The sequence below is a fragment of the Rhynchophorus ferrugineus genome, unplaced genomic scaffold (genome assembly GCF_030347505.1).
Source record: "Rhynchophorus ferrugineus isolate W39M unplaced genomic scaffold, kcgeb_rfMv2 rfM1, whole genome shotgun sequence".
In the NCBI taxonomy this organism is placed as follows: domain Eukaryota; kingdom Metazoa; phylum Arthropoda; class Insecta; order Coleoptera; family Curculionidae; genus Rhynchophorus; species Rhynchophorus ferrugineus.
Window position 1 is genome coordinate 3,831,572 of NW_027472580.1, and position 25,694 is coordinate 3,857,265.

Sequence of the window (25,694 nt, forward strand, 5' to 3'; positions counted from 1 at the left end):
TCGTTGACGCATGTCTAATAATAAAATAAAGCGTTTTACGTAGACTATAAGTTAACAAGATGTTTTCAGTTTCCAAAAATCATATAATAGCAGATGTCAAATGTAGGTATAGTCCTTCCAATAAAACAGCCAATGCACGTCATCAAAATATATAATGTAACGTTGCTGCACCAAATTTAAATTTTCGTTTATTTTGACTCTGACAACAAAATACTAATGTAAATTTATTTTAATATTATAGTACATTCAATGCCTATGCATTGAAGGAATTAATTAGGTTAGAGTTTATTTTGAGTTTAGTAGTTTATTAGTTCTTATTATTACATTGATATTATTTATAAACTAAATTTGGCAACACGTTCGACGGTGTTGATGACGTACATTGGCTGTTTTATTGAAAGGACTGTAGTTATCCAACACTGTTTGGTAGGGTACATTACATTTATACATATCAATAATAGCGTCATTATTCCTAGTGGTTATTATAAAATTGATGGGAAGGCATGTACATTTGATAATAATCTGTAAGGAATCGGTTCTCACCAGATAATATCGTACATGTTTGGAGTATGTATGCTATTAGATGAAAAATAGACAGTTTTTGAGAATAATCCAGACATACAATTACAGCACTTTGGCGGTGTGAAAAAAAAAACAAATGCAAAGGGAATACATCAACAATATATGAATATACATTACTGAATATATGAATGCAGTTACTTCGATATTGAAATATATCATATTTGACATCAACTTTGATTTGTTTTCTTCCTTTTAATTAATAAGTCAATTCAAAAGTCCCCGGCCTGACACATAGATGGCGCTACTAGAATTAAATCCATATGTTTTAGTTAGCGCTAACCCTCAAAAGATGCGTATAAATTTGACATCTGTCGGATCATTAGTTTGTGAAGTATAGCATTTTGAGTCAAGCAACTTTTGTTATTGTGACAAAAATGGATAAAAAGGAATTTCGCGTGTTGATAAAATATTGCTTTTTGAAGGGAAAAAATACAGTTGAAGCAAAAACTCGGCTTGATACCGAGTTTCGGGACAGTGCCCCAGGAAAATCAACCATCAAGGATTGGTATGCTAAGCTTAGACGTGGTGAAATGAGCACCGAAGGCGATGAACGCAGTGGACGCCCAAAAGAGATTGTTATCGACGAAAACATTTAAAAAATCCACAAAATGATTTTGAATGACCGTAAATTGAAACTGAATGAAATAGCAGATACTCCAAAGATATCAACTGAACGTGTACGTCATATCATTCACGAATATTTGTGGGTGTCACGCGAGCTGACTTTTGACCAAAAACAACGGCGAGTTGATGATTCGAAGCAGTGTTTGAAGATGATCAAGCGTAATAAACCTGAGTTTTTGCGTCGATAGGTGACAATGGATGAAACATGGCTCCATCATTTCACTTCGAAGTCCAATCGACAGTCATCCGAGTGGACTGCACACGATGAACCCGCTCCAAAGCGTGCTGCTTCACCAAGACAATGGTGAACGAACTTCTTCCTCATCCACCGCATTCCCCAGATCTGGCCCCCAGCGGCTCTTTCCTGTTCTCAGATCTCAAAAGAATGCTCGCTGGGAAGACATTTTCGTTGAATAAAGAGGTAATCGACGAAACTGAGGCCTATTTTGAAGCAAAGGACAAATCGTACTACAACAATGGTATTATTTTAAGTTAATTAGTGAGAAAGAAGTGATATATTAATAAATTTGAGCAATATAATAATTATGTATTGATATGAAGTTTTTCGGCTTCTAATTCCATTTAATGAAATAATCATATTACATATAATCATATCTGTTTTACATTGCACGTAATTTTAAGATTTTATATTGGTTGCATCTTGTTTTGTTCAACGTTAGAAATATTTATACATCTAATAGTAGGCCTGCTTATATAACGGTACATGTTTTTTGGTCCTTGTAGGAGCGATATTAGAAAATAAAAAATAAGTGATATCATATAGCCACCACGTACTTAAAAATTGGTTAAAAAGGCATAGGGGAACTGATAGAATCACGGGATTGCGGTTTTGCATTGATATAAATGCGTTGTCAGTCATAAACTTGCATTGTGTAAATTCCCAATGAGTAATATTGCCATTGCTTTGCGTTTAAATGACCAATTGTTAAATGCCCATAAAGATAATCTTCTATTATTCGTATACTGCGAAAATTTTAATTAATTTTCTAAACATTTTTGTATGGAATAATGTAATTATGGTATACTACTAGGCATTTATATTTATTAAAACATATTGTACGTTGGTTTAGGAAGAGTGACTTTTCAGATTTCTAGCTACAACATTGAATGCTTTCTGATATTTTATTCTATTGATATATATTGGAGATAGTAAAATAAAAAAAAGTTGGAGGAGATCCTCTAATGGACAAACTACGGAACATTAAAACATATTTGATTTCCCAACCTCCCTCATCTCATTCTGTGTATCCTTACTTCTTATATCCATAGAACATCCGTCTTACAGAGGGCGTCTTTTAAGATAGTGATTTTATTACTGAAATATTATAATATACACATTTCAAATTCGTCATATCATCAAAATCATATCGTTTTTTTTTATTACTGAAGAAAAATATTCTTCAGGTTATGTTATCTCTAATTATAAAACACAGTATACAGCATCTCCAACAAAACGAGATTAAAAAAGAAGAAATACAAGCTACGATAGTTAGCATTGAAAATGACGTTGTTGAAAAATGAACATAGGAGCTATATATTGCCCACCAAGATACAAAATAACACAACAACAATACAGATATTTATGTTTAAAATTAGGCCCAACGTTTATTAATAGATAGGACTTAATATTAAACACTCTTAATGTTAAATTCAGCTTGGGGTTCATCACTACATAGTATAAAACAAAGTCGCCTTTTCTGTCCCTATATCCCTATGTGCGCTTAAGTCTTTAAAACTACGCAACGGATTTTGATGCGGTTTTTTTCAATAGATAGAGTGATTCAAGAGGAAGGTTTATATGTATAATACATGCATAATATACTAAGGCAACATTGCTAATTTTAGAGGTTTCTAACGTGATGTCGTAAATTAACCTATTTTTTTAGGCTTATTTAGCAATTAGCAAAAACGCTGCCTAACCCTACGAGTTAGATCAAATTAATGTACTACAGTATTGTACACCATAAAAAGGTCTACAAAAAAGTCCGCGATGGTATATGTTTATCTTTTAGGGATAACCCACATTAACCATTTTTATTGTTTACTTTTTACGTGAGAAAATGGCTTATTTACGAGGCTATTTTAAGCAATACGGCATTAATCCTTATCGAATTAAGTACCTTAAATACAGTGTGCAATTAATATAGATCAATATGGTTCCTTACAGCATGTAAATTAAACAAATATTTTCGGAGATATTACAAATTTAAAATTTGCGTTTAAAAATGTGTAATGTAATAAAAATTGTATGAATTTAGATATTCCAAAGATAGCAGGAAATCTTCATAGTAAGTATAGGGGAAGAGGAATTGTTTTACTCCAAATTTAATGCGTGCAGGCCAAGGGCAGTAATGAATGAACCAAAAATACTGGATCGATTTTAATCATGTTTTCATTGAGTGACATAGGCATATATATTTTATGCCCGTGCAAAGTCGGAGCGGGCCGCTATGTTTTTATATACAACGTTCATATTTTTTCTGTAGTGTATTTAATTTAGTATCAGCATTGCGCCCGTGTGAAGCCGGGGCGGGTCGCTAGTGATTAATAATTCATGATTCAGAACGCGACTCCGCTACTGGTCCGCTTACAGTAACAGACCGGGCCAAGTGCCAAACCTACTCGATTTTTAACATTTCGAAAGGCATCCCATCAAATCAAATAAAAGACGAGAACTTGTGCGAACTATCTTTCGATCACATTCCAATATTGTTTACACAACGCGAGACAATACTGAAAAGAAAAAAACAAAAAAGCCTAATCTTACTAACAAATTTCCTAACTGGGACACGTTTAGACTTCCAATGCAGAAAAAAATCAGTTTAAACGTAGTACTCAGTACGTAGTACTCAAAAGTATAGACGATCTTGAGCAATAAACCCAAAATATAATTGAATAAATTCGGTCTGATGCAAAAGAAACTACCTCAACATCAATATAGAAATCAGAATGAGGTAAATTATACCCTAGAAATAAGGGAATTGATAAAAGAAAGGCGAAAAGCTAGAAGAGCATGGCAAACAACCAGAAATGCTATATAGACAAAATAATATTTAATAGAATTACTAATCAGATAAATCAAAATATTAAATAATATAAACAAAGTTGCTTCGAGAAATATGTAAGTGAACTTAACGAAATTTGACGAAAATTTAAAAGTCCAATTATTAGAATATCGCCAATTAAAAGTTACCGAATTGAATGGGTTCGACCCAACTATGAAAAAGATAAATTATTAGCAAAACATATAATGATATACAATAGATGCATATCTTGTTTATCAGCCCGATGTAGTTGTACATTTGATTTCTCTAATGGATTTCTCCAACAGAAATTGACAACAATCTCAACCCTAAAAACTGCGAAAAGCAATCATCATGCACACATTCAATGCCTGTTTGAAACAAGACTGAAGCATGTTCCGAAATGTTTTAAGGTTGTTCGAATAATAATGATTAATAACTGACAAAAAACTGACAAAACAAGTTGTGTTAGCATGTATTGTTAGAATGTATGAGGAGAAAAAGGGTATTAGTTCCGTTACAGATGATATTTATAGAATTTGAAGTAAGTGTACATAAATACGGAGAAATACTATGACATCCAAGTAGACTATATATGTGGAGGTTTGAGATCCTCCAAACTATAATCTAAAGCCCAAAGTTGTTAATAAAATACTCTAAATAACAGGTCAATTGAGAAAAATCCCAGGTCTACCATAATAAAACAATTTTTTTTGACAAAATTAGTTTTTTTTATTCAATATAATTTCCTTCAAGGGTAATACACTTATTATAGAGACCCTCCAACTTTACCATTTTTGTAGTACGATTTATCCTTTGCTTCAAAATAGGCCTCAGTTTCGGAGATTACCTCTTCATTCGACGAAAATTTCTTCCCAGCGAGTATTCTTTTGAGATCTATGAACAGGAAATAGTCGCTGAGGGCCAGATATGGAGAATACGGTGGATGAGGAAGCAATTCGAAGCCCAATTCATGGATTTTTGCCATCGTTTGCACTGACTTGTGACACGGTTTTTCGGCGATTTCGTCTTTCAAACGGTCCAATAACGTTATGTAATAGTCGCTGTTGATGGTCCTTCCTTTTTCAGGGTAGTCAATGAAAATTATTCCATGCTCATTCCAAAATACAGACGCCATAACCTTGCCAGCCGACTGTTGCGTTTTCCCACGCTTTAGAGCGGGTTCATCGTGTGCAGTCCACTCGGATGACTGTCGATTGGACTTCGGAGTGAAATGATGGAGCCATGTTTCATTTATTGTCACATATTGACGCAAAAACTCGAGTTTATTACGCGTGATCATCTTCAAACACTGCTCCGAATCATCAATCGTGGTTGTTTTTGGTCAAAAGTGAGCTTGTGCAGCATCCACTTTGCACAGAGTTTTCTTATTCCCAAATATTCGTGAATGATATGATGTACATGTTCACTTACTATTACTATCTCATTCAATTTCAATTTACGGTCATTCAAAATCATTTTGTGGATTTTTTAAATATTTTCTGGGTAAATAAGGTGAAAAATACAGGATGGGTGTTAAGTGATCATATAAAGCACAATCTTAGTTTCTGAGTACCTATCCAGATGATTTTATGATTTTATGTAACTATAATAAATGGAGGACAGTATGAGGCTTAATACATATTGATTTGAATTGCATTCTTTGTTTTTATTGAATGAATTGAGAGAGGGATTTCCATGCTGTTTTTGCATATCGAAGATTTGTTCTCATGTGTTCGATTTGTTCGAGATTCATATTAGTTTAACTTGTGAATTCTAGATGATTTATTCTATTTATATTATATTCTTCAAATATGCGTATAATTTTCAACAACTGGCAACATTGCAAATTCAAATCCTTGCGCGCATGCGGGATTCTCCAGAACTAGTTCGTAATACGTTACCAGAGAGAACCTAAGAGATTGTTGTTTATTTTTATTGCTTGTTTAAATATTTCGTTATTTCAGGAAGTTTTCGCATACTCCAACGAACAGCGGTCTATGATTATCTGTGATGACGCACCATATTTTTCCCTTCCGCTTCTAACGCGATTCCGAATTATACTTTACCTAGATTTGTTCTGACGCTAATTAAAGTGGCTAAGAACATGAGACAGCTCTCCAACATGGGCGTGTCATGTTCCCCCTCAAAGAACGGATTCTGATGTGATCGAAAAGGTATTAAACTCATAAACTCCTTGATGTGAAATCTGCGGAAAAAAAAACGTTAGTCATTAAGTTCCTACGCGTATGCGCCTCTAGACTTACTGATCGATAACCATGTTGATGAATCGTTCAGTGTTAACTCTCGTACAACATATCTGCAGTAAATACAAATCAGCGTCAACCATTGAGTTGCAGAAGTTACACTGGATGTAGGTCATGGCCTGACCCTTAATCTGTAAACCATTTCGCACCCAGAGTCCGTTGAGTATTTCGTAAAATGCAACCTGAAACAAATATACTATTTTAATAAAATGTCTAATTATAATAATACATTTTCAAAAAAGTTCAAGTTTTCAAAAAAAGTACTTATGTAAAAAAGTATTAAATGTTTAATCAGAAGTTTCTTTAAAATATGATAAGTAATAAATGATATTTGATTAGAGACATCTATTGGTCAAAATGTAAAGTATAAACAACCTAACCTAACTATTAATTTCGATGGTTTTGACATTTCTGTACATACAATAACACTTTTCTATTTAGTATTATTGAGTTATTCAGACGCCAATTATTGTTCAGGATGTCAGGGAAATAAAATAGATACATTTTTAATTATATTTAGAAAATTTTATAATCTATAATATCTGTTATTTTTTAGATTTATGACGGTATGTTTGGGATTCTCTGACAGAGTGAGGGTCATTGTTTGATCACGTTCTAATACCGCTGCTTGGGCTCTATTTTATTTAGTGCTTACGATAACCCATAAGATTGTCTATTATGCGGGAGGGAAGGTTATTGGTAGATACAGTATGCTTTCACAATGGGGGTGTTATACCCGCCACCTTAAATAGGCGAACAAAGAGGTTATAGTTAATTCCAATTCAATATATTCACTTTCATTCAATCCCATTTACATCAGAGATTAAGATACGGTCGATGGGTCTTCCTAGATATATACCTAGATTTAAGTTACTGCAAAGACAAATTGTACGTTAGTCGGCAACAATAAGTTACAATGTAATAAATAAATAATTAAATCTTATATTCACAATAAATGCATATATAGTTCTCCAATCTGCATATATCCAAGATATTTCTTATAATAATCCGGATATTATGTTGTAATAGTAGTTTTTCCGTTTGATTTGAAGAAATATGGTGCTGTTGTGTTGGTTTGAGTTTCAACGATTTAAAATCAGCACCTGATTAACTATTTCCAGGCGTATGGTATATATAGTTATATTATAGGTATATTCACGGAATCTAATATTATTGGATATTAAATAATATTTTGTATTACACATAACATTATATGCAGTAGGTGACCAAATTATTAGAACAGTATTACTACTTATGTAATTTATAGTTTATTATATTTGTTTGAATATTATAACTATTTTATCTTGAATAAGCACTGGTAACATTATTACTGTTTTTGTGAAGTGGTAACACAGTATACACGAGTCATGTCATTTGTGACTTTTTTCCTATTGAGTCATTGTCTCTTAAAACTTTAACACTACTATTAACATTACTTTTAACAGATTTGTCTAAAACAATCAAACGGTAAGTAATGCTCCGTATAATAATACTTTTGCTATATTTCGTCTACGAATTTACATTTTAATGGTTTGACGCGATTATATTTTCAATTTTTTTTGATGGGTAAGGCTTTGGACATGTCACCAAGAAAATATAGAGATACAAACGTTGTTACTGCACTCCACACATTCCCAGAGAGAGATAACAGCGATTGCTTGAATTTTAAAGTCTGTCGTCAATAGAATTAAAATTAAAATTGTTAAGAAAAAGATCCTTGGAGCATATCGTATTGTCAAATGCTGTAGAAAAAGAATTATCACACCTCCTACCGATCGAAAAATCAGGAACATCTGTTTCGAAAATCGTACAATAATAAACGACGAATGCATAAAGATTTTGGAAAGGGCAATGCGAAGGCGGTTGGCTGAAGATAATCTAATGGGACGGCGGCCTTCCAAAAAAAAACACGCCTAACCGACAGCATGAAAAAGAAACGACATTAATGGGCTAGGCAATATACATTGTAGAAGGTAAAATGAAACAAGAGCAATACAAGCGACTACTAGAAATCCGGTTAATACCACAGCTTAATGTATGATTCGATATCGTGTCACAAAGCCAGAAGTGTTATTGCATATTTGGAGGGATGACTGCTGTTTTGCTTCGGCCAGAGAATCAGAGAATTAACCAGACATGAATCCCAGAGAAAACATCTGGGAACTCACCAAACGGGCGATTGCAAGTGATTGCCACCAAGCAGCAGTTAATTGAAAATCTGATCATATAATGAGATCACAGGTCCAAACTCTAGAAAGATGCGAAAATATGTTTGAGAACATATCCTCTTATTATTGTAAAGGGTGGAATCACTAAATATTAACATTAATTCTATTACTTTTCAATAATATTAAAATTACCAAAACGAAGATTATAAAACTGTTTTGTATATTTTTTGTAGTTTTTATGATCCCAATAGATTACAGAAATAAAAATATATAACAGAAATACAATTAAACTAGAAAATTAAATAATCAGAATATTGTCTCTAATAATTTGGCCACCCGTTGTATTAAAAATGTTATCTCAGTTTACAACTGAATGCTTAAAAAAGTATATTAATTATAATCAACTTAGTTATAATTCCTCAACTATACCATCAAATCCTTTCAATTTGATCGGCAACGAATGAACAGTTTCGGCGTAATTCGTGAGCGGTCGGCACACGAGAGAGTCCACCGACATTTTGTCTGTCGCGAGTTTGGGGAAAGTTCGGATGTCAGTTATCGTGCGCTAATGTATTTAAGTATATCTCGTAAATATTCACCCCTGGAATTTATCGGATTTACTTAGGGAACATGGCAAGACCTGTTGCGATATTTGTGGTTATGGTGCTGTGTTTTCAATGCCGTATAGGTGCTGGCAGCCTTTCTATGGTATTGGATATTATAAATACCGCCACGGAAATTACGGTAACTTTGGCGAAGGCTTGGGACTTTGTCGACCAAAACATCGACTTCAACGACGTACCGTTGCCATTGTTACACAAAACCGAAAACAAATTGTTTGGGAGAATCGACCGAATCAATAACAGATTGTCCGAGTTGACCAGTAGAATTGACGAAATAGGTAAGGACTACACTCTTTGTTAATGTGTTAAAAAACAACACTATTTGTGAGATAATGGAACGAAATGAATAATTCTTAGTGAATGGAACAACAGGTTTTAGTCAAGGCTATGCATTTTTAATTAAAAAAAATGGTTTTTAACCATTTGACACACATATATAATAAGATTTATTCATATTTAAAAATAATCATAACAATTTTTTAAAAATATTATTTGTTTAGTATAATCTTTTATTTGCGATTAAAAATAGCCCAAAAATACCATGTATTATACAAAAACAGATAATTCCCCTTAGATCTTATCTGCTCTTGACGAGTTAAGTATTTGATAAATATACATATCATCTTAGCCATGAATTAAAATTTTTAAAAAAATTATAACGTAAATAATTATATTATCTTGTTTTATTTATTATAACGTAGGGCATAATTCATTGTTAACGTACTAGTAATATTATTTAATTATTTCGAGGAAAAATTGATTACAAATAGTCCTTATTTTTAATATCAATATTAGTTTATATTAGTTATATAAAAGGAAGCGTTTAATTTTCATGTTGGCCAGTGTTATTGCAAATAGATGTATAGTTGACGTTAAATATGTATGACATACCAAACAAGTATTTTATATTTACAATTGTCTTCACAGTATTTTTAACATAAACGGTAATATTATCTCAATCACCGTTCATTATTTATTTTAAAATTGACTATATTTGTTATTACTTAATGGTATGTCCTATTATGGCGTTAAGATTAGTAGCTCTATCAGTAAAGTTTTATGATAATTTAAAGGAGATTTGATGAATCCTTAAAATCGTAGTAGGCGCCTTAAATACGTTTGACATAAACATAATTTCTTTTACTCATCGTATTTTATATATTATAGGTACAGCGTCCATGACAACGTTACTCTATAATTTACCAGAAAGAGTTCGTTTAGAGCTCAGGCTCAATGATTTGCTCGATTATCGCGGACGTATCGAAACAAGCTATCTCAGGATGCAGAAATACACCAAGCACGATAATTACGAGCGTTTGACGTTGGACGATTTCGCCTCGAATGTCATATCACACGAATCCAATTCGATAATCAATTTATTGGAACGAATCCACCGTTTTGTGGTGCAAGATGGGGATGAAATCAGCGAAGCGGGACTATTCAATCTTCTAAAAAAGAATCTAATGGTGAGTACACGAATTGTTATACCATTAATAAATAAATAATCATTGAACAAAGGTAATGTCGTATTAAGCGTGATACTGATGCGATACCTAGTAACATGTAGGAGGTGGATATTAATTTGTCCTTGGTTATTTAATTACTAATTAAAATTGTAACAATATTGTTTCTCTTTGTATTCTAAAAATTCTGGTGGATTTTATAATAGAAATATTCATATGATTGGTAATACGAAGAATTATTAGCAATCTGTGCTACTTAAACAGAAAGTTTGTTTACCGTTGTTCTTGGAACAAAACTGCTAATTTTAAAATCAATCTGTCGTTGTAGGAATGACATATGAACTACCAAAAAACAATCTGATGATGCGTCAAAGCATAGAAGAGGGTGGGTTATGTTATATTAAAAATGCAAATGTATTATTCTCTTTGAATTAATCCTCAAAGAAGAAGTTAGAACATCTTAAATAAAATTACACTAAGACATAACCTAACTTAAATATAGATAGAACGGTATAAACAAAATTAGTTAGTTCAACTAAGAGTCATACATTTTTATGACATATTAATTATTTGTTTAATATTAATTGGACCTTGGTTCTCTAATTCTTAAATACATTATATTAAAATACTATTAGATAAATATTTGTACGAATATTCAATGCCAGGATAAGTAAGCCGGTAATACAATTATAAGTGTTTTGACACATAATATAATATTTGAAATTTAATGTTAGGATTAGCAAAAAATCAGAAAAATCGGAAATTTTCAACTTCAACTTAATTAATTAATAATAATTCAACTTATCTTGTCTCAATATTTATGACAATATGCTTTCTATTTGGTTGTTATGATGTTCTGATTATTTGTAGTGGTAAGAAATAAGTAACATTGAAATCCGAAAATTGTAAATTTAAAAACTTATAAGTTAAGCGTCCATGCTACATATAATGTCAATTATACTGTGAATTAGTGTGAAAAATGTAAATTAAAAATGGTTGTTTTTTAAGGAAATTATTTGAACTACTAAAATAAGATGATAAAAATAGTACGTGAAGTTCAATAAAATAGCCAATAAACGTCATAGATGACAGTCACTATAAAAAAATGCAAAACTCGTTTTAAGCTCAGAGCGGGTTTACATTACTAAAAAAGAGACTGAATGATGTCTGATGCGTCGGAACATGTAACTGAATCAGTGTATAAAATTTGATTTGTGTTGGTATTTGGTTACAAACCAGCAAACGTTGTAAACCAAGATTCTAAATTAATGCGGCAACATTGCGAAGTTCTAACGTTATAAATAAATAATTGTAATGTCAAGTTCGATACAAATTGACTTATTAAATCAGATTTTTAAGGCCAATATTAGTCAGAAATAAATAATGTTAAATCAGAAAGCTGCAAACTTAAGCATTTGAAGAAAATCATTTGTACTACTAAAAATAGGTTTAAATATCTTATATAGGCCTTGGCGACAATCAAATGATTTCTTTTGAATTACTTCAGGGCGAAGATTTGTTCAAATTAAATAAGATAAAATTTCGTCGCAAATGATGCTTACTAGACTCAAAATTTATACAATCAAAATATGCTATACGGATACGAAATATCTGATACTGTAAGGTTATATTGTTGACAGATGTCATTCCTATGATATGACCATTTTAAATAAATAAATTTCTATTAATTAAAGTGATAAAAATGAATATTGGTGAAATTGCAATTCTATTCTAAAAATATTTTGCTAATTCCTTAAAATAGTTAATATTTCAGTACAGTTTACCTTAACCCCCTGTAATAATCAGACAAACGATTGACCAATCGCCCGAAAGCAAGTGATTGGTCGAAGTTGCCACCGTTATAAGTAAATCCCAACGTGCTCGAATCGTTTTCTCTTGGTTCTTCGTGTTGTTTCTCTCTCTATCTGTCGAGTTGGAACGGTTAATAAGCTTGATACTTTGTCGTCATTCAGTGTCGTGTTAGTTCGGACGTATTGACGTTACTTTTGGTCAGTTTACTGGTATTACCTTTAGTAAACGTGCGCGCCGTGAAGAATAACAAGCATAGAGGTCAGTTTTTCCACGAAAGTCAACACACCGTCGTTTATAAATATTTTTAACTAGTTCTCTTTGTGAAAAGAAAGTTGTGTTGAACGGTGTGCCTATATTTCCTTGTTGTGTTCATTGTTGCAATCATAATTGCAGTTTTATTAGAAAGGGAGTATTTACCAATACCGATAAATAAAGTGACTTCGAACTATTAACCAATCGCTGTTTAAATGATATCAGTGTGAAGAAATTCACATTGCAACGTACGCTTGTTTTCTAGAATTCTGTTAATAACCATTAATGAGCTAAAAACGCCAGAGTAACCAAATTGTTTGAACTGTTCTAATAAAAACTAATTGTTTTTACGATCTAAAATAACAGACGTAGAACAAAAAATAATGAGCGATAATAAATATTGTTATGTAAGTTGGGCATATAAACATTTTTAATCAGGAAAGAGACGGATCACCGTTTTATTCATTGGTTGGAATTGTTTAATGTCATTTCAGGTTAACTTTAAAATTATCCAATAAAAATATTGAAATACAATATGTTATGTTCGTTTTGCGAGATGAAAATAATATTACGGTGGTAATAGTTCTTAGAAAAGACTCCAGCGACCTTCACATTTTTTGTATCTGCTGTTAATCTATTATGCAGAACTAGATGCAAAACTTTTGTAGGAAGTGGAATTTTAAATATGGTATTGTAACAATGAACCGACAGTGATGTTACAGCATATATTATTTATAGAGTGGACCATCTGTTCGGTTTTTATTGTTTTAAATGATTGCTGTTTTATTTAAATTTAACTTTCGACTATTTCTAGAAAACCCTATCAATTTAATACTCAAAATGCTGGTGCATTGGTCCATTGTGGTTTGTTGATATAGAGACAGCCCAACTACCTGCATAAAATATATTTTTACTGTAATATTTCTTTTCGTTTTTATTTATATTACTGAATTTTATATAACTTTATTTTGTCTCTATTTGTTATTCTGCTTTCATTTATTTATATAGTTGTCGAAACACTTCGTTGTAACAGGTACTCACAGCATTTTAATAATTGTTTTGAAGTGTTTTTTGTTCATTATCTGATTCTTTCAACTATTTATTAACAACCACTCATTCTAATAGACATAGAAGTAATAGTTTTATAGCTGTTGTCATATCCTGTTGAATTCAAACCAGACTCATACCTGCATAAAATATGTTTTTATTGTATTTTTGTTAGTCTGATTTTGTTGTTAATAATTGTTTTGGAGTGTTTCTTGTTCCTTATATGCTTCTTTCAACTATCTGCTAACAACCACTCATTCTAATCGACAGAAGTAATAGTTTTATAGCTGCTACCATATCTAGTTGGATTCAAACAACACTCATGTTTGAATCTCGGCTAACAGCACCCTCAATATATCAGTTATAATGTATCTGTGGTGCATTCTGTTTACCGTAACGCTGCTGCCATTTTTTAAGTCAACAACTCAAGATCTATAGCAGATAAACACTATCTTAGGATGCAATGACATTTCTATCAGTCCTGTTTGTTTATTTAATATTCGAGGTGAAAATCCAGCAAACATTTTTTAGCAGAAGAGACTTACGACTTCAAAAATAAACCAACCATGGTCTACCCTATATATAATATGTATATTTGTTTATTACCGATTATAATCGATTTTGAATATAGGTTCGCATATTTTTTAGAAAAATTGACCATTTAAAGGTATGCTGCTGTTATCAATCGTAAACCAGCGAGCTTTCCAATAACATTCCTGTATTAATCATGCGGGCGTTCATAACAAATCTCTTAGTGATCGGAGCGTACGTGGCTTGTTATGAAGCATCGTCTGTGTCTCCTCATCTACTCCTGGTCGATCGATTGCGTTATGATTTCTTCGAACTGCAGAAAGAACTGTGGTCCTTTACCGACGAGAACGCACTAAACGATAACTTAGTTCAACGGGAAACGGATGCGCCCGAAGTAGAACTCATAGCGAGATACCAAGCTTTCGGAGATCTGATACAGAAGGTACTCGTAGTAAACTAACTTCAAATTCCGACTAAACCAACTCGACTTCGTTTTAAAGAATTTCGACCACGATTTCACTTACGGTCTCGACAGCTTAAATAACGTGTGGGCCTTGCAACTGGCCTACGCGGACCTTCGAGCCGTCTTCGCCCTCTACGAGTCGTTCCGGAGGTTCCAGCGTCAACAGACGGCCCCGGGACGTATACCCTCGCCGAAACAAGCCTGGCTCGATTTAGCCGACACCGTTCTCTTCGATTCCGCCAATAATGTCGAGGCGGCATTGGTACGGATTCACGGTAGTTTGGAGAGGAATTTATTTCAGTCGGCTGGGAAGGTAAAGATCCTAATGATCTTGAAATGTCTATAAGAACTTATAAAAAAACGCAAATTTCCTAATTTTTTGAAATATAAACTTCCTCTATATTCATTTTGTTGACAGGAAGTTGAAGGCGATATGAGGTGCAACACTAAGCAGAGTCCCCAACAGGTCTTGTATAATCTCTACAATGCTATTGCACTCACCGGACTGAAAGGCTACACCATGATACAATTTTCATATATGGTCTTAAGGCTGCATGGAAAAGGTATATAACGCTAGAGAAAGCCAAGTCATTACATTAAAAACCAAAATTGTTTTATATACAGGAAATTTCTCCGAAGAAGTAAGCTATAGCGAATCCCGATATGCAGAACGCACTACAGAAGCGTTGGAAAAAATTAATAATGTACTCAAGACAACTCGAAGGGATTACTGGAACTGTGATCCCAGGAAACACGTTAAAGGTATTGAGATAACACACATTGAGATAATCTTAACGGTAATATCGTGGTGGTTTTAGGAGATACCTACGTGGAGATAACCAATTTACTACAAGGATACGTACAGAATGAAGTTGATCTCAATCCTGAAGGCACCTGCAGAGAAAATTGTGCTGAATATACTTATACAAAAAGTCATGGGTGTTACCAAAATTTGTACTGTAGACAACAACGATCTTGCAGCGGAAAAATAATTAATTGTCAATTCTTCGATTCTGATATGTGGATCTGCAACGCTGTACGTTGTACGTTACGTTTGGAACTACATGCAAGATAACGTTAAACTATTTTTAGAATCCTCTGTCGCAAAGACGTTACGAATATATCGAGTTTGAGAACGGAAGAGTGCTCGGAAGAAAACAGGGATGCAATTACGGAACCACCAAAGTGGACAGTTGGTGGCGATGGCTCTTCTGGCATTGCTCGTACTGTTTTTGTTTGTGCGACGAACAGGGCCCCATGTCTGACAGATACATTAATATGCGATCAGTTATTTCAGATATTGACAACAATATGTAAGACAATGTGATTTTTCTTGTATTAGTCGTAAATTCAACGATTTCGATATTAAAGGGTCGTCACAGGCCTAAGATTCGTCAAAAAGAATCGCATCATCCATCTGCAGATTCAAGAGGGGCAATTGCTGCCTAGGTTACAGGTCAACGCCAGCACCATCAAGTGGAAGCCAGTTGAAGACTATAAAATAACCGATCGAAAGGTCTTTAACGGACAGGATTATCACACATTAACTTGGGAAAAAAGGGCTATGGATCTGGACGATCTCGAAGCCGATGATGGTTATGTTGTTACAGGTAAGAAAGGTCGTTTACCATTATTTTATATGGGATTCCTTTATCCGTAACTACATAATTGAAAAATATATTTAGAACTCCTTCCTCTTGGCCCTTTCTAGTAGAAAACAAATATACTTTTAAAACAACCATCTCATACATCCAAATATTTTGCCACCTTCTTTCCTTCTTCTGGCTTCTTTTAGATTCAGAGGTTTCAGAGCCCATAAAATTTGATATAGTTTCGTCTAAGATACTTTTCATAGGCATAGTATTCATCTGATTTTGTGGTTTTTAACCACCTTTTACCTTTGCTTATTAGGCTTCAGTTACTTAATCTTATCTACCCTAAAAGCCACTGTTTACTTAACACAGTATATTTATACAGGTGTGAGATTTAAAGAAATTGGATCGCACTTAAATTTCGAGATATACACCACCAAATTCGATTTTGATACTGGGAAACTGAAGCCCGACCACTGCAGCTGGAAAGATAATCCGAACACTGATGCAGCTCCGCGAAAACCTCGGTAAGTCTTCATTAAGCCCCATACTTAATTATCATAATTATGAAATATTATCTAGATCCAAATTGCACTTGTCTCGTCCAGACATACCAATACGGTCGCCGAATCCCTCCATTCCAACGTCAAAAAGCGATCAGTACGTCGAATTTGTCAATACAGATATAGATAGAGATGCAGCTCAAACCACCGTGCCATTTTTTGATGCTCAAAAGGTATGCGATATGATACGTAGACATTTTAAATAAAGACTTTCAATATTTGTTTCCTGTAGCTTGAACAACTGAACCCCGTGCCTTTATCTGGCGCCGGAGTATTCCACAAAGGAAGGCCGAATTTTGGTGGCTTTATAACACCAAAAATTATCACATTTGATGTCAGTAAATATTTGAAGGCAGTATTCCCGCGCGTGAAACATAAAGTCATAGAAGTGAAATAGTTCTAACGATTACAGTATTGTTAAGTCAACAAAATAATCATTTAACAACTTACCATAATGAAGAATACTTTGTAAAAATATGCATGTAATATATTTTGTTTATATTTATTCTATATCATTTAGTTGATGCAACTTTTTGTACTGTGATTGTAGTAAATAATTTAATAACAAATTATTTGTTTTGGAATTTCCAACCCTTAGGTAATGCTCATGAGTTTCCAATGGGCCACTAGTGATTTGTTTATATTCTGGTAATTTTTTCATACTCTTTTTTGTTTTATTTTTGTAATTGTTTTATGAAAACTATTTCTGCCACTTTATTCCGAAATATTCTGAGAGATTTTAGATTTATTTCTTTATCTGTTATTAGGACCAGGAAGATAAAACATTTTCTTATGGTTACTCAAATTCATTCACAGTTTATATAATTTAGTTTTAAAAGGTAAACTACGCCGGGCTCGCTTCATGTATATAGTTTGTATTTTCATTTAGATCGAAATCCAATAAGACTCCGAAGTTGGTAGTGTTCATGAATACTTAATTGGTTACTGTTTATTTCTTAATCATACTCTGGCAATTTTTCGTGTTCTTTTCTTGTTTTATGTTTGTAATTGTTTTACGAAAATTATTTCTGCTACTTTATTCCGAAATATTCTGAGGGATTTTAGATTTATTTGTTCATGTGTTATTAGGACCAAGAGAATAAAACATTCTCTTATGGTTACTCAAATTAATTCACAGATTATATAATTTAGTTTTAAAAGGTAAACAACGCCGGGCTCGCTTCATGTATATAGTTTCTATTTTCATTTAGATCGAAATCCAATAAGACTCCGAAGTTGGTAGTGTTCATGAATACTTAATTGGTTACTGTTTATTTCTTAATCATACTCTGGCAACTTTTCGTGCTCTTTTTTTTGTTTTATGTTTGTAATTGTTTTACGAAAATTATTTCTGCTACTTTATTCCGAAATATTCTGAGGGATTTTAGATTTATTTGTTCATGTGTTATTAGGACCAGGAGAATAAAACATTCTCTTATGGTTACTCAGATTAATTCACAGTTTATATAATTTAGTTTTAAAAGGTAAACTACGCCGGGCTCGCTTCATGTATATAGTTTGTATTTTCATTTAGATCGAAATCCAATAAGACTTCGAAGTTGGTAGTGTTCATGAATACTTAATTGGTTACTGTTTATTTCTTAATCATACTCTGGCAATTTTTCGTGTTCTTTTCTTGTTTTATGTTTGTAATTGTTTTACGAAAATTATTTCTGCTACTTTATTCCGAAATATTCTGAGGGATTTTAGATTTATTTGTTCATGTGTTATTAGGACCAAGAGAATAAAACATTCTCTTATGGTTACTCAAATTAATTCACAGATTATATAATTTAGTTTTAAAAGGTAAACAACGCCGGGCTCGCTTCATGTATATAGTTTCTATTTTCATTTAGATCGAAATCCAATAAGACTCCGAAGTTGGTAGTGTTCATGAATACTTAATTGGTTACTGTTTATTTCTTGATCATACTCTGGTAATTTTTCGTGCTCTTTTTTTTGTTTTATGTTTGTAATTGTTTTACGAAAACTATTTCTGCTACTTTATTCCGAAATATTCTGAGGGATTTTAGATTTATTTGTTCATGTGTTATTAGGACCAAGAGAATAAAACATTCTCTTATGGTTACTCAAATTAATTCACAGTTTATATAATTTAGTTTTAAAAGGTAAACTACGCCGGGCTCGCTTCATGTATATAGTTTGTATTTTCATTTAGATCGAAATCCAATAAGACTCCGAAGTTGGTAGTGTTCATGAATACTTAATTGGTTACTGTTTATTTCTTAATCATACTCTGGCAATTTTTCGTGTTCTTTTCTTGTTTTATGTTTGTAATTGTTTTACGAAAATTATTTCTGCTACTTTATTCCGAAATATTCTGAGGGATTTTAGATTTATTTGTTCATGTGTTATTAGGACCAAGAGAATAAAACATTCTCTTATGGTTACTCAAATTAATTCACAGATTATATAATTTAGTTTTAAAAGGTAAACAACGCCGGGCTCGCTTCATGTATATAGTTTCTATTTTCATTTAGATCGAAATCCAATAAGACTCCGAAGTTGGTAGTGTTCATGAATACTTAATTGGTTACTGTTTATTTCTTAATCATACTCTGGCAACTTTTCGTGCTCTTTTTTTTGTTTTATGTTTGTAATTGTTTTACGAAAATTATTTTTGCTACTTTATTCCGAAATATTCTGAGGGATTTTAGATTTACTTGTTCATGTGTTATTAGGACCAGGAGAATAAAACATTCTCTTATGGTTACTCAAATTCATTTACAGATTATATAATTTAGTTTTAAAAGGTAAACTACGCCGGGCTCGCTTCATGTATATAGTTTCTATTTTCATTTAGATCGAAATCCAATAAGACTCCAGAGTAGGTAGTGTTCATGAGTACCTAATTGGTTACTGTTTATTTCTTAATCATACTCGGGCAATTTTTCGTGCTCTTTTTTTTGTTTTATGTTTGTAATTGTTTTACGAAAATTATTTCTGCTACTTTATTCCGAAATATTCTGAGGGATTTTAGATTTACTTGTTCATGTGTTATTAGGACCAGGAGAATAAAACATTCTCTTATGGTTACTCAAATTCATTCACAGATTATATAATTTAGTTTTAAAAGGTAAACTACGCCGGGCTCGCTTCATGTATATAGTTTCTATTTTCATTTAGATCGAAATCCAATAAGACTCCAGAGTAGGTAGTGTCCATGAGTACCTAATTGGTTACTGTTTATTTCTTAATCATACTCGGGCAATTTTTCGTGCTCTTTTTTTGTTTTATGTTTGTAATTGTTTTACGAAAACTATTTCTGCTACTTTAATCCGAAATATTCTGAGGGATTTTAGATTTATTTGTTCATGTATTATTAGGATCAGGAACATAAAACATTCTCTTATGGTTACTCAAATTCATTCATAGTTTATATAATTTAGTTTTAAAAGGTAAACTACGCTGAGCTCGCTTCATGCAAATATTTTGTATTTTCATTTAGATAGAAATCCTGTAAGACTCCAGAGTCCGTAGTATTTGTTGATCATGTTCTGGAATTTTACATTCTTTTGCAGAGAGTAGCCTTTTTTGAAATTGTTTTGCAAAAACTATTTCTGCATCTTTTTTCCAAAATATTCTGAGAGCTTATTTTGTATATCTGTTAATATGGCCAGGAACATATGATATTCTCATAGGGTTTCTCAAATTTCTTCAAACAGCTTAGTTTTATAAGGTATCCTTCGGACTTTCAAATGCAAAGCAGTTTTTCCACTTGACTTTGTTTTCTGCTACATTGATGCCAAATAGACTAAAACGCCTACTACGTCCTGTTCGTTTTTTGTGGTGTGACTATTTTAATTATTTTAAAATGAAAGATGTTTATAAAATATTTAGCATATTACATTTATTATGTTATAGGGGACGAAAAATATACCAAAACATTGCAAGTTGGGTCTAAACAGAAATATTAGGAAGAAATTATGAAATCAAGATAATTTATTTTATTTATATTATACTTTTTATTGCTCCGCTGTATTTCTCGATATGTCTCAGGCCTTCGACAAGGTGTGGCACACTGGACTGCATGTTAAACTGAAAAAGCTTTTGCACCATATGCACTTTCAACTGCTGAAATCATACCTCACAGACAGACATTTATCTATTGTAAACAGCTGACCTACCGACCACAAGAAACAATGCTGTTGCAACATATGCTGACAATACAGCCATTATATCATCACACCACGAGAAACCTCCACCTTCATCTTAATAAAGTCGAATTGTGGTTGAAAACGTGGCGTAACAAAGCATTTTTTTTAAAATTATGTAACTAATATATTACTAGTCGTTTCCGTCTAACCTACAATTTGTCTTTATAATAACTTAAATCTAGGTATATAACTAGGAGGATCCATCGGCCCTATTTCAGTCTCTGGTGAAATAATTCATAAACATATATGTCACTGCTGAATTTTTTCTGAAAGGTTCCAGAATAATGCATTACGAGTCATCGTCGGTTCAACAAACTGATGTGTGATCCGGAGTGTTAGAGCGAAGTACTCTGAAAGAATAGTAGTGCATTCGAATGCACTCGCCATATAGGCATAAGTAGATTGTTAGTTAGCGATTTGTTTTTCTATATACAATAAAATTTTATTCCTATAGTAAAAAACATTTTAAAGTTACACATTTGTATTAAATATAAACATGCAATAAATACTTCATATCATTTTGTAATGCAATTTTTATAAGTTGATAAATAAATTATATTTATTGGCGCACATATTATTTATTATATATTATTTCAATATATTATAGAAGATGATATTTGCATTATTATAGAGCCAAATAGTATAAAGATAACGCACGAAGAGGCCTAATACCACTTCCAGACATTGCTTTTAAAGGAATACAATTTTTAAAAGCATATGATCAAATTAAAAGATGCTGTTATTTCAATTTATGTAGAGGCATAGGTATTTCAAAATAGAACATTAGGCCACCGTTAGCAAGACGCTAATTAAAATGAGTGCAAAGAAAACAAAAGTTGACGGAAAAAGGATTCTGAAATATCTCAAAAATGAAATATACAGTCGTGGACGTATTATCGTACCCGACAGATCTTGTCAACTTTCCGCATTAATGGAACACGCGCTTACAACTCTGTATTAGCTGCTCAGCTAATTTCGAAGTTAGAAAGCGGCTCTCTTAATGGTTTTTCACAAAGGACAAACAGTTTTTTAGGATGGCATACATTTTTATGTATTTTATTTGCGAAAAAACTGGTAACAACTTTCCGGTGTATCTGGTAAATGGACAATTGTCATCTATACTTTAAATTTTTACTAGTTTTGGGAACTATCGACTGAAATTGACTATCGACTGTTTGGTAATTGACAACTTTTTACCAGTGCCTGTTTCAGTCGACTGTTTTGAGTCTTTGAATATTTTCGGTTCGACTGATTTTGTTACTATGTACAATCGACTGTTTCAGTCGTACTTTTAGTTACTATTTTTGGTTCTAGTTGTTTCATTCGACTGATTTTTGACGTTCTGGCTCTGTCGTGATAGCCGCGACCTTAACAAAAATGTACCCAATTTATGTTTACATAGATTTATATATAATATATGTAGTTTTATGATTTTTTTAGTAGTTTGATTGTAAATAACAATATATTGCATATTAATATTATAGCATTTTGGTACGATATTTTTCAAGATTGTTAATATAATAGGGTAAAAAGATGGGAATGGTAAATACTAAAATATTTTGACTGTTATTTATAGCAATAATACGTAATATTTCGATTACTCTCTCGATTTTTGTTAAAAAATATTTCCGTTCAATAATAAATAAATCGTTTTTTTAATTGTCATGGATTGTTTTTTTTCTATGTTTAGGTATATGTTTAATTTTTATATAGTATTTATGGTTATTGTATATCTTTATTTTTAGGTTTTGTTTAAGTTCTCTTGTATTGTCTATATTTATTATAGTATATTATTTAAAAATAGTAATTAACACATTAAAATACAATAAAACATTTTCCAGAGAAAAATTCTATTGCTTTTCACAGATACACAGAACATTATATAATATATAAGTAATACTACTTCGTTTAAAATTAAATTATAAATTGCATGTTATGTATTATTATTATTATAGTATTCAGTAATTTTTTTTTCGTTTTGCTTTTTAAAGTTCGTGAAGGAATTTATACATCACCGTCTTTCTTATACTACCGTTGGAAAATATAACCACATATAAAATTAACTGCCCCAAGCAATTATCTGCGCCATTTCCTCTCTCACAATTTATACAGGAAAGCGTTCGTATACCTTCGTGTGACATCACGAATTGAAAAAAAAACAGTCGAACCGTTCATTTTACTGAAAATAGTAATTGCTATTCGCTAGTTGTTTGACTATCGAATGTTTCAACTGTTTTGCGACTATCGGACTATTTTGGGGAACCTATTGAACGACCTAATATTTCTTTAAAAAAAGTCTAGCTTAAAAACAAAAGTTTACGACAATACACCAAATAGGTATTCAAAAATATTTTTTAATATATTAGGTACAAAAGAGAGTATATATCTGTTTCGTAAAAGCGGATCTGTATTACTTTCTCTATATTTTTGTTGACATCACCATCACCGTTTCTTCAAAATTAACATCAAAGCTATTATTCAAGATCATGTTTATTAAATAAAATAAATATGAGGGCATCAAGATAAGTCAGCGATTTTTTTCCAATACCCCTACTGTAACTTTACATGTATCACTGCTGTCGTCTATTAACGACGTTGGGCTACCCCATTTAATTAGACATTTTTAAAACGATACGTACAGGATGTATATTTTGCAATATCCGTTGATATGTTTCCGTTAAAATTATTCGGAGAATATAATAAAAACTAACCATACCCCTGCGGTGATCGGTTTTGATAATATTATCAAATAATAGATATTATATTTTTATTTAAATTTATATTAAACAATTTTATCCTCTAGCTTCAAAATTTCATACGATGATGATCTGTGGTTCTATTCTCCCGTTTACACCCTTTTTCCTACCGTACTATTATAGTACGAACTACTACCCCATCCAGTATATTCACCAGATTTCGCATCCTGTGACTATTTCGTGTTTCTAAATCTAAAAAATAGCTGGGTGGTCAGATGTTTGGGTCGAATAAAGAGGTCATTAGTGAAACAAACGTCTATTTTGAGGGCCATGATTATTGAGGGATTATGTTAAGAGCTAAAACGTTTTTTTTCCAAAAATATATTAACCTGCTTCAAGACAGTAAATTAATTTGGATGCCTTCTTTTAAGTGCAAGGTTTCTTTGGTACTGTATATGAAAAGGCCGATGTGATCTTTGGGACTATGAGATCTAAATATTTAACGTCTTATATCTTAAACACTCGATCCAAAGGCATTAACTACAATCAATAATGGAGACTCCTATTTCTCATCTTCAAGATTTTTAGAATAATCAGGTTGTTTCTTTATCAGATATTTTATCGAAATAATCACTTATAAAATGTCAAAATCGTTTATCTTTAATCGCAGGATAACAAAAACTTTTTACAAATAAGCACTTGATAAGAAGCAAGAGGTATAAGGTCTGGTAAATACGGTACCCTTTACAAGTAAAGACCCCGAACAAGAATGCAACAACATAACTCAATTTATGAGTTTCATCATTGTGGTGCATTTCAGGAAGGCCTTTAAAATGTTGCGAAATCGTCACGATATAATATAATTTACATTATTCGGTGAATCCCTCAACCATAAAACATACTTTTCAGTCATTTGTTAGGACGTAGTTGGACATTTTTAAAACGATACATACAGGATGTATGTTTTGTAATATCCGTTGATATATGTTTCCGTTAAAATTATTCGGATAATATAAAAAAAAAACTAACCATACCCCTGCGGTGATCGGTTTTGATAATATTATCAAATAATAGATATTATATTTTTATTTAAATTTATATTAAACAATTTTATCCTCTAGCTTCAAAATTTCATACGATGATGATCTGTGGTTCTATTATCCCGTTTACACCCTTTTTCCTACCGTACTATTATAGTACGAACTACTACCCCATCCAGTATATTCACCAGATTTCGCATCCTGTGACTATTTCGTGTTTCTAAATCTAAAAAATAGCTGGGTGGTCAGATGTTTGGGTCGAATAAAGAGGTCATTAGTGAAACAAACGTCTATTTTGAGGGCCATGATTATTGAGGGATTATGTTAAGAGCTAAAACGTTTTTTTTCCAAAAATATATTAACCTGCTTCAAGACAGTAAATTAATTTGGATGCCTTCTTTTAAGTGCAAGGTTTCTTTGGTACTGTATATGAAAAGGCCGATGTGATCTTTGGGACTATGAGATCTAAATATTTAACGTCTTATATCTTAAACACTCGATCCAAAGGCATTAACTACAATCAATAATGGAGACTCCTATTTCTCATCTTCAAGATTTTTAGAATAATCAGGTCGTTTCTTTATCAGATATTTTATCGAAATAATCACTTATAAAACGTCAAAATCCTTTATCCTTAATCGCAGGATAACAAAAACTCTTTACAAATAAGAACTTGATAAGAAGCAAGAGGTATAAGGTCTGGTAAATATGGTACCCTTTACAAGTAACAACCCCGAACAAGAATGCAA

General features: G+C 32.2%; 2 protein-coding genes across 8 annotated transcripts in view; one reads left to right on the plus strand and one right to left on the minus strand.

Annotated features, from left to right (window-relative positions):
* Ubr3 (Ubr3 ubiquitin ligase) overlaps positions 1–25,694 on the minus strand; it is a 209,657-nt gene that overhangs the window by 16,797 nt on the left and 167,166 nt on the right. For both annotated transcript variants that reach the window (XM_076413977.1, XM_076413986.1), the window contains exons 9-10: positions 6,518–6,699; positions 6,320–6,459 (exon numbers count right to left, since the gene is read on the minus strand). In XM_076413977.1, the coding sequence (XP_076270092.1) occupies positions 6,320–6,459; positions 6,518–6,699 (322 nt within the window). The remainder of the gene's footprint in view (positions 1–6,319; positions 6,460–6,517; positions 6,700–25,694) is intronic.
* Positions 9,151–17,600, plus strand: LOC143202483 (uncharacterized). Of its 6 annotated transcripts, none has more exons than XM_076414090.1 (11): positions 10,649–10,774; positions 14,531–14,855; positions 14,914–15,189; positions 15,295–15,439; positions 15,501–15,638; positions 15,695–15,912; positions 15,969–16,189; positions 16,248–16,486; positions 16,854–16,995; positions 17,051–17,204; positions 17,264–17,600. In XM_076414090.1, exons 2-11 carry the CDS (start codon positions 14,610–14,612, stop codon positions 17,426–17,428), a joined length of 1,944 nt encoding a protein of 647 aa, XP_076270205.1. In that variant the 5' UTR covers positions 10,649–10,774; positions 14,531–14,609; the 3' UTR covers positions 17,429–17,600. The 6 variants fall into 6 exon arrangements, with proteins under 6 accessions (XP_076270171.1, XP_076270205.1, XP_076270180.1 ...); XM_076414065.1 differs by lacking the exon at positions 10,649–10,774 and adding an exon at positions 12,701–12,841; XM_076414071.1 differs by lacking the exon at positions 10,649–10,774 and adding an exon at positions 12,720–12,841 and having other exon boundaries at positions 14,514–14,855.

Bases quoted from the DNA above. Each gene is read 5' to 3' on its own strand.
- LOC143202483 (XM_076414056.1), top strand. From the start codon at position 9,316: ATGGCAAGACCTGTTGCGATATTTGTGGTTATGGTGCTGTGTTTTCAA. The intron at 10,775-15,294 runs GTGAGTACACGA...TTTTGTTGACAG, and splicing joins TTCTAAAAAAGAATCTAATG to GAAGTTGAAGGCGATATGAG. The intron at 16,487-16,853 runs GTAAGAAAGGTC...ATATTTATACAG, and splicing joins TGATGGTTATGTTGTTACAG to GTGTGAGATTTAAAGAAATT.